Source organism: Zootoca vivipara, chromosome 7 (assembly GCF_963506605.1).
Source record: "Zootoca vivipara chromosome 7, rZooViv1.1, whole genome shotgun sequence".
Taxonomy (NCBI): domain Eukaryota; kingdom Metazoa; phylum Chordata; class Lepidosauria; order Squamata; family Lacertidae; genus Zootoca; species Zootoca vivipara.
Genome location: NC_083282.1, coordinates 54,876,371 through 54,886,739, shown reverse-complemented (window position 1 = coordinate 54,886,739; position 10,369 = coordinate 54,876,371). Strand labels below are relative to the sequence as shown.

At 41.3% G+C, this 10,369-nt stretch overlaps 1 protein-coding gene across 2 annotated transcripts in view; it reads right to left on the bottom strand.

Moving 5' to 3' along the window:
• Positions 1-4,598: 4,598 nt before the first annotated feature.
• Positions 4,599-10,369, bottom strand: part of MDM4 (MDM4 regulator of p53) — a 28,510-nt gene continuing 22,739 nt past the window's right edge. For both annotated transcript variants that reach the window (XM_035122378.2, XM_035122379.2), the window contains exon 11: positions 4,599-9,149. In XM_035122378.2, coding sequence (XP_034978269.1) covers positions 8,616-9,149 — 534 coding nt within the window. In that variant the 3' untranslated portion in view covers positions 4,599-8,615. The remainder of the gene's footprint in view (positions 9,150-10,369) is intronic.

The window sequence follows — 10,369 nt, the reverse complement described above, 5'->3', positions numbered from 1 at the left end:
TACTAGGTCACCAAAATTATTATTTGGGGGGGGGGCTCAGTATGACCAAGATTGTAATTTGCATTTCCAAGTAAAAATTCCTTTGCATTGGACTGCCCTGTAATTGTTTGAAAGAGAAAGGTAAGTAGGTAGCGAACCCAGCAGTGAGGAAAATAGGAAAGCTGTTAGCTTAGGGATGGAGAACCTGTGGTCCTCTAGATGGTGTCAAGACTCCCAACTCCCATCAGCCTCACTTACCACAGTGAACGGTCAGGGGGAAGTATAAATGGTGGTTGTTGCCATTTGTCTGTCTCAATATACAGTGGTGGCGTGTCTGAAATCAAACCTCTGCATTAGCAGCACCAAAGTAACCTCCCCCAGGTGCAAGACTGAGCAGCCTATATGGAGGTCCTGGGCTGTCTAGATGACAAGATCTCCCTCTCGGCCTCACTGATGTGGTCCAAAGGAAGGCAGAGCAAAACATTTGACACCAACGTGGCTGAAGTTGACGGAAGGAGGCGTACAAGGATCCATCCGTCTTAGGGATAACATCTGGAGGGCCATAGGTTTCTCATCTCTGCCTTAGCTAAATGTAACCAAAGTTTAACTGGCCAAGAGGTTTCAGAAAAATGTGAAGTGGGTGGTTATCCATTTTGGAACTGGCCTTAAGTTTTAGAAATCTTGTTTCCTCACATTTATGGAAAATATTTCCTCTTGTGGTCAAAACCCAGTTCCCTCATTGCCATCTCTGCAAATCCAGGGAGGTTGTGGAACTCTCCTAAAGATTATTGTGGAGGTAGTAAAGCGGGATAGAGAGAAACTTCATCCAGACAGGATATAGCAGTGTGAATTTGCAGGGGTGGTGGAAAGAGATGGCAAGCCCTAGATGGCGGATGGGAGGTAGTCCTGGACTCAGCACCATCTGTGGAAGCACAAGTAATGGCTCAAGCTGCTATACTAACCACTTGCCTAGAAATTGATTATTCACTAGCCACATTGAGTAATTAGCCCTACCTTTGAAAACAGTTTCGAAACTTCCAATGGAGCAAAATGCTACAGGTAAGGGAAAGGTGATTTGAGCACATGGAACCTATTCCGACACCAGTTCCCTGTGTGTTTTGTAGCCCAAATCAAAGAGTGGGTTCTGATCTTTTAAGAATTTGGGATCAAATTATTTGAAAGGCTGCTGCATCCGTACAAACCTACTTGGATGTTAAGATCTGCTTCGGAGGCCTGGCTCACCCAGCTGTTATGCCTGCCATAAGGTCCATTCAGCTGGCAGGCATGAGGAAGAGAGCCTTTTGTGCAGTACCCTCCAGACTGTGAAACCATCCCCACCCTCCAAGGTGTGTATGACCTCCACACAAGAGTTTTCAACTGGGTTTTAAAGACTAGTATTTTCAAGATGGAGCAAAATAGAGAAGATAGCTCTGGTAGCTATTGCAAGTGAGCTGCATCAGTTTTTGGTTTTTTTTAGCTGGCCTGTTTTAAAGAACTGTGGGTGCTGCTGTGTTTTTAAAGCTATTTTGTTAAGAGCAGCCTTGGCTATGCCCCCCAAAGTAGCACATAGATTTTGTAAGTAAATAATACATAGGATTAAACTTGTGTGTTCCCTCAACCATTAGTGAATACAGGCACTCGCAATGCACTTCTACAGCCTCTACCTGACAAGGAGAGGGAATATTGCTGCCACAATTCCACGCCGCTGAATAACAGCTTCTGTTCCTTATCAAATGAATACTTCTCTCATAGCATATTTGACTCCTGTGTGTGGCAAATTTATGCATAAATTTAAAATATGTACCATATAAGGCAGAAACTTTCAATGGAACTAGATTTTTCAAGGCCTAACTATGTTTAACCCATTTATGATACCAAGAGCTTAAAGGTTGTCACTTTGGTTAACTTTGCTGAATTTGACATTCTCATTCCTTCATGCACTAAAGTTCCCTAGCTAAGCTGAGAATGGTCTAAATGCTACAAAAGTTTGAGCAGGAGGTTCCCTCTTGTAAGTAACTGATGCCATCTAGCTGCAGCTTCAGATATTTCTGTAGAGCAAAAAGCCTTTTTCCTTTTCAGTTGTGGGTAATTTTTATCTCCTCTCTTACCATCTGAAGATGTTTACGATGGAGGCGGGGAAGCAATAAACAATGCTCCAGGCTTAGTAACTTTGCATACAGCTGTTATTATTTCATAAAAATTTATACCCTGCTTGATTGTAAAAAAAACCCAACAACCTCAAAGTGGTTTACTAAAACATAAAACAGTAAAATCCAGGAAAAAAAATCACAATCTTACATTAAAATATATAAAAATAAAAATACTAAAACAGATCTACCTCTCAACTCTCTAAGCATCAAGGTAAGCTTGTCTGAACAATTGTTTTTATCAGGCCCCGAAAAGTGTACAGTGAAGGCACCTGCTTAATCTCAATAGGCAGGGAGTTCCAAATTGCACTAAACCAGGGGTCAGCAACCTTTTTCAGCCATGGGTCGGTCCAACACCCCTCAGACCATGTGGTGGGCCGGACTATATTGGGGGGGGGGGGGAATTGAACGAATTCCTATGCCCCACAAATAATCCAGAGATGCATTTTAAAAAGGACACATTCTACTCATGTAAAAACACGCTGATTCCCAGACCATCTGCGGGCCCGGCCCACGGGCCTTAGGTTGCCCACCCCTGCACTAAACAACCAAGTTCATACAAATGGGGAATGGGTATTATGTGGCACCTGTCAACTGTTCAAACCAAGGATCGCCAAGCATTTGCATTTCAAAATGTTACACAGATTAACACATATTCGTTCAGAAGGGCCCCAGAACAGTTGCAGGTCTAGGGAAGAAACTTTCAGTAAGGAAGTTTCAAACCTAACCCAGAGTTCCTCTAATCTTGGGTCAACATTTGAGTTTTAATTCTCAAGGTTCTTCTGTGAGGCTAAGAATATCTCTTTTTAAAAGCCTCGTGCCTCTCGAGCAAGGTCTTTCCTCTAGTAGTAACTGCATTACATTTCCACTTTCCATCTTCTTTAGAAGAGAAGAAAGCATCCAGGTTAGCAAGCCACTGTTATAAGAATTTTAAGGTCTTATGATATATAATAAATGTTCATAAATGTACCAAGCAAACACGTACATAAATATATAAACCACATGTCTGAAGCAGCACAGGAAGACAGTCCTGAAACCATTTTAACTCCCAAACTGACCAAATGTTTCTCTGCAAGAAGGGAGGATTACCATCTCAAAGGAATGGCCAGACTACCAGAAAAGGCAATCAGATAAGGCATTATCAGATAACCTGGCAGACAGGAAAAACATTCAGATTTCTGTTGTTGACCGCCTTTTCTGTGATGTAGGTATGGTGTATGGAGGGGTGGTCTTGAGCTCCAGGGCAGGGTATTTCAAAATGTCTACATAAGGGCAAGCACACATGGTTCGTGGTTCCTCCCCTCTCCTGTGTATGGGGGAGCACCCTGTTGCAACAGTCAATAAAAATCAGGCTTACTAGCTGCTTTGCTTCTCAATATTCTTTGGTTGGTCTTTGTTATTTTCTCCTACCGATAGAGAACCTACAAAAGGACTCTATATGGGCTCTTGGGTACCCCATAAGGGAAAAGGAGCACTATATCAATATAGTGCATTAAGAGCACTACATGTTCTCATTATGTCTATCGGCCAGCTAGCAGGCAGCAAGGACTTTCACTTTTCATTGAATTATATTAAAAGAAAAATATAGCAAAAGTAAAGATTAGCACATTTCCTTTTCTGGAATACGAATACATACATACAAATAAAATGCTTTGACTACCTACGGAGCATTTTTGGCCAACTTCAACAACAGGGTTCCCCACCCACCTAGTTAACTCTGCTCCGACCTACCACTTGGAAAAACAAATGTTTTCAAAAGTCCTTCAACAACACTAATGCAAACACTGGGTGCATCTTAAGTTTGCATTTAATTCATATTTGTGCAGTCAGCCAAGGACACAAACCAGAACAGGAATGCAGTGTGTAATTTAAAAAACCCCAACTATTTTAAAAAATAAATTCTGTGTCATGTTGAAAAATTAACTAATTTGTTATCTACAGCCTACTTCAGTGCTAGGAGTAGTCAAGCAGTAGTGTACGCAGACTAACACCTTTCTTTGGCTCTTACTGCTATCTCAAAACATACACCTATTATTAAGATAAGGATAAAAGAGAGGTTTATACGCTATGCTTCTGACTACTCTCCGTTTGGCAGTTTAGAATTAAACTATGCTTATCTTGTCCCTATTGTTAAACTGCATTCCCACAAATGCTCAATTCTCGTAGCAGCCGAAAAGGGCTTGGACAGGATGCTTATTACATTTCCCCGCCCCCCCTTTCCAAAAAGCTTGTGGTCCTCTCCTTCCTTTACCCTCACCACCACTCTTGACCATGGATTAATGGTGATTTGGATCAGTCCTTCTGATCATAGTCTAACACTCTAATGGCTACACCACATCAGTTCTTATAAATGTCTACAGCATGTTACCCCAGAGAAAAACCCGTAAAAAGTTCTCTTGTACCTACAAACATAAACATGCAATTCAGGTTATGACAGCCATTTCAAAATCACCGAAATGACAAAGACCAGTATTAGCCAGGATAGCAAAAGGTCCATTTATTTAATTTCAAACTGTAATTTCAGTCAGTGCAATAATGAAGTTCAGCATTGTTTAAAGATGAGATGCATTTGGAACAACTAAATTCCAGAAGCTAAAAAGTCACAGGCCTTCTAGTACAGATAACAGTATTTCAGGGGTAACAGTGTTTGCTGAGATTGCTATTTTAGGCGCATTCTGCAGTGAGCATTTGCAGATCTGGCTGGAAGAAAAGGTGCTGCAGCATGCTAATCGTTTTATCTTGAAATTTAACCTCATTGCTGCTCTGCAAGTCAACTTTGCATCAGAGATAAATATTAACATTTGAACAAAGCATCACATGTCTGATCAAACAATAGGGTAGAATTGCATTTCACACACTAGCAATTTTTAATTTGAAACAATGACAGAAAAGTACAAAGCAGAGGCCTGATTAAGCCTGCAGAAACACCCGCCCACCCCCCCAAAAAAGACAACCACTTCCATTCTGTACCACATCCCTCCTCAGCCAGGAGAGGAGGGGATGAGAGGGAGAGAAGGTGGGAGACGGACCAGCCCGGGATTTAAAACAGATCGTGATGTTATGCTCAACATTTTGCTGCTACCAAACACACTTGAGTTATCTCAATCCTTCACCCCACATTAATAAATGTTTTACCTTAATATACATAAATTTTACATTATCTCAATCATGAGCAAGGATGTGGAAATTCCTGAAGAAACATCATAACACAAGGGGAAGGTTGAGAACTCTGAGGCTATTATTTTCAGTGGTAGCCCCAAATTAAGGAGTACATCATTCGGATCTTGGTATTTAGAAGTTTCTTGAAACAAGTAATTCTAAACTGTTTTGGTTTTAAAAGGTTTCATAGGTATATATGCATACAATTTTAATAATGGTTTTGATTATCATGAAGAAAAACTTGGAAAAACAGGTGTGATCAGGGAGATCCCTGGTACCCCTGCACAGGTGGCCTGGCTTCCCAATTACTCATTTGATGAGTTGGTAGAGAACAGATCTCCTCCTCCCCATTAGCTGTGTTTCAACCCTTCTTGACACTAGGGGTGAATCTGGGGAGCCAGGAGAGAGCAGGAATAGCAGAGCAAGAGCAGAAAGAGGAGACAGGAAAAACAAACAAAAGAATAGCCAAGGAAAATCCCTTCCAAAATGGCATTCCCGCCTTTTCTCTTTAGCCGTGCCTAAAGCTGCTGGCAAGAGCAACCTACAGTGGAGCTGACAGGAAGTTGAACCAGTCAGGGGGCTGGCCCTATCCACCAGGTGTGCCCTCTCGGAAGTCTGACTTCAGTGGGTGGTGACAACCCACACTCCTTCCTCCACTGAAGGAGAAATAAGCCCCTCCCTTCACCCACCCCCACACAATATTTATAAACAGCATCTCTGTAATAGACAAAAACTCAGCAGTGGTACTTCAGACCCCCACTGCCAGGGGCCTTTTAAGGAAAATAGGTTTCTGCTTTCTTCTTATTTCAAGCTCCCCCATTTGGGAAATATTATCAACCATAGGCAGCTTGCTGGCAGGTAATAATAATATTATAATAATTTATTATTTATACCCCGCCCATCTGGTTGGGTTTCCCCAGCCACTCTGGGCGGCTTCCAACAAAATATTAAAATACAATCCTGTAGCGATCCCAAAAGAATGGAGTAAACACTGAAATAGCAGAAAAATTAAGAATCGTCCATAAAAATGCTTGCTAAACTCGCGCAAAAAGCCACCCCACCCCAATAAACTAAGTTGGTCAACCTATGCTGCCCAAACAGAAATTGTTAATGGCCACAGAAGATGAAAAAGTTACAGCGGTTCCATGGCCAGTTAAACTGCATGCCCTCAGGGGATATCTTGGTCAAAAGGGGCTTAGAAGAGACCAGGAAGCGTTTCTAGCAGACAACATGCCTGAGGGAGGTCAATGTCAGGTGGATTACCCAACCAGTACCATAAAGTTGCATTTGAAATTCTAAAGCAATAACATTCACTATATATGCCAGTTTCAATATGACAAAGAAAACTTATGGGAACAATCCTGTAGCGATCCCAAAAGAATGGAGTAAATAGATGACAAGATGTATATTATAGGCTTTAAAGTGCAAGATGCCTCATTGTAAGACTCGCCAACATGAACCCTTAGAAGGAACAAAAGGTGCCGAAAGAGTTGAAGAATATTGGTTTCATATTCAGGACTATTTGAGTAGGCCTATCTTTAGGGTTCACAGAGCTATTTGCCTTTAAACTTCAGAGATGGGGAATCTGCAGCTTAACAGATGTTGGTTGCCAACACCTATCAGTCCCAGCCAGAATGGTCAAGGACCAGGATGATAGGAGTTTAAGTCCACAAACATCTAGAGGTCCTATTGTTATAAGGTCTGCTTCTGCCCAGCCCTGATTCTTCCTGAAAAGGTACCCCATACCCTTACATCAAAAGTGGGACAAGAGTTAGCAATAACGAAGAAGAAGTAAGAGCAATGCCATCTTTTTTTAAAAAAAATCCCCCAACCTCCCCCCCCATTTACCTCTCTTCCCCTCTTTTTCCCAATGTCTCAACAAATGAAACTGATTTGTAAAAATGATAAATGGAAGAGAGAGAGAGAGATTGCACATACTTTTGTAAATCAAGAAACCTTTAATAAAAATACTTTTTTTAAAAAGAGAACCCGATTCTCTCCCTCCTACGGTGCACCATTACTCCAGATATCTACAATGGCAAGATCTTTGGCAAAATGACTAGTGGGGTTATGCTGCATTGATGAATATAGACAGGGCATTTATCTTTTCATCTAATAATTCACGGGTTCAAAAAGAATGTCCATCACGGCTAAATAAAACAGTTTTTAAATTATATTTTATGATGGGCAACTATATTTGCCCTTATTAAATATGTTTTGGCTTCTCAAAGGCTCTAGCCCAGGCATACCCAAACTGCGGCCCTCCCAATGTTTTGTGGCCTACAACTCCCATGATCCCTAGCTAACAGGACCAGTGGTCGGGGAAGATGGGAATTGTAGTCCAAAACATCTGGAGGGCCGAAGTTTGGGGGTGCCTGCTCTACCCTGTCACTTTTGAATAACTATCCAAAAATCAAGGGTTCTTTCAGATGCTACATAAATTGTAGACTATTCTTAAAGCTACAAATAACTTAGAAAACTGAAAGAGGGTGTAAGCCAGCCTTCATCAAGCTGGTGCCTTCCAGATGTTTTCAATTGCAACACTCATCAACCCAAGATCTGGAAGGCACTCGGTTGGTGAAGGGTTAGCTACATTATCATATTGTGAAGAGCCAACACCCAGAGAGGGACATGGAGCACCACCGCATTAACATTTCACAGAAGAGGGGCCATCATTAAGAATAGCCCCATGCACATAAACTCAAATTGAAGGTGCTTTATTCCCTAATTATGAGGGGTGAGAATTGCACAGGTATATTTTCTATCAAGCATTCACACTACCTTTGTGAATATTTTCAATACCACAATGAAAGTTATGCAGAGAGCAGGTATCTCTGCTCGTGGGTTAAATGGTACAGTAAGAGAAAAACACAGCTCAATACACCAGTGTTTCTCAACCAGTGTGCCTCCAGATGTTTTGGGACTACAACTCCCATCATTCCTGACCACTGGTCTTGCTAGCTAGGGATGATGGGAGTTGTAGTCCCAAAACATCTGGAGGCACACTGGTTGAGAAACACTGCAATACACAATAAGATTCCTGCACTTCAGAACTAGCACCATTGTGCACAAAGAATTGCTCATCTTACGGCTTTTACATAGTCAGCTGACATAGTTTTAACAAAGAACCCTTTGCCAGTCAATCTGATAAAAGCAAGCATGTTAATTTCCAGGCTGTATAAATGGCCAAGAAATTTGGCTCACAGGTTCACGTTCCCCTCTCTGATAAAAAAATATATATAAACATACTTCTAAATATAAATCTTTATCCTTTAGTTATAGTCCACTGAATGATGATCCTTGCTCCGCAGCACCTGAAAAGCGACATTGCTATGCTATAAAGGTCCTTATCACCATCTGAATCTGTCTCTTACACACTGGGCAAGGTGACCGGCCTTTTTTTAACATTTTTGCGCAAGTGAAACAGGCGACCAGATGAGCTGTCCTTCCATGGACAATATTCCCATTCCGTGGCCTCTTCTGACACATAATGCAAGGTTTCAGCAATTCCTTGCTACTCTCAAGGGACCACTTTTCTTTGTGCTTACCAAACTGCAACAAAGGCTCTTTGCCTGCAAGATCCAGAGAATCCACAGAGCTTCCAGGACGTGGGTTGGGTTTGATTTCTGATCTGCATGGGTCTTTGGACTGCATAAGTGGAGCAGATACTGTCCTTCGGCAGTCTGGGACATCTATCCCTTCTGTGTCCTCTTTGCTTTGCATTGTGGCAATGTTGGATAAGGAAAGAGAATGTGCTAACATGGGGCAGTCAGAGAACCAGTCTTTCCGTAAGGCCCAGCAGCGGAAACAGTATCGTTTAATGGGAGAGTTAAACTTCTTGCATTTTGTGCACTGCCAATAGTCCTGATGAAAGAAAGACATTCAAACCAATCACAGGTTTGTGCATTCATATAAAGGCTTTCTTACAGTAAAAACAGTAAGCAGCACCATCAACTGCGATATTCTGTTCTTAAGTCATGGATTAAGAGCATGGTTACTACATACTCAAGAGTGTCCACAATCACTCAGGACCCTCAGATGCCCACCCTTAGTTCCCACCAAAAAAAATCCTCTTCCAATTCTAACTTTCTTTCTTTCTTTTTTTAAGGAGATGTTTCTTTGGGGGGGGTGTCTATGTTTAGCGCTCTCTGTGTGCGAGCAACACAAGTTTTGTTTTGGTGAAATTGGTATTTTTTGTGTAACAATTTCTTTCGATTTTCCAAAAAGGTTGGGGACCATTGTGGTTGAACCCTCTAAATGAGATGTCCTTTTTGCTGAACCTCATCTTTATTGTGCCCCCTCCCACAATATCTTTGGAAGAACAAAGTCTCTACCCTGTTCTCTATACTGTATTTAATTTTCAATGTCTTATTCTAAATTCAAGAGTAGATAGCTCCTTAAGTCAGTTAAAAGCATATTTCTCAGACTCTATAAATATATAAAATCTATTGAACCTACACAATTGATGGTGGCTTACTTGATTACCTCATATATCATATACCTCATATACTTTCTGAGTTCAGAGCTATAGTTCAGTTGTCTGGTGCCAGGGACAGTCCAATTTGTCAAACTGGCACAGACTAAACTATACTCAAGCAGCAGCAAAACTTGGTTCTGCATGCTATGAGGAACAGGATGACTACTACTTCCATTGCAATGCAAAACCAGAAAAAGGAAAAATTGAGCAGAGAATAATGAAATAAAGTCTGTTGTCCACTGATAAGTACTGAGAAAGTGTCTTTGTGCTGGGATTAAAAGGGCAATTTCAGAAACTAACCAGAACACTGCCACAATGATAGAGATCATATCTCTTCCCTCCCTTGATTCATTTGGAATAGAAACCATGAAACATCTGTGCTGATCCACTGAGTATCAAAATGCTCCCACAATGACACAGAACAGTGTAGTCATGTTGTGAGACTATATTCAACTGGCTCTGTAAAAATATCCCAATGAATATATTCCAGGCAGCAAAAGGTTTTTTTGGCTCTTCTCAAAATGTGGAAAGATGATGACCAAATGAGACAAGATGGGATGCAGACACACACTTCTTTTCACATCTGCATCATTCACATTTAACATGG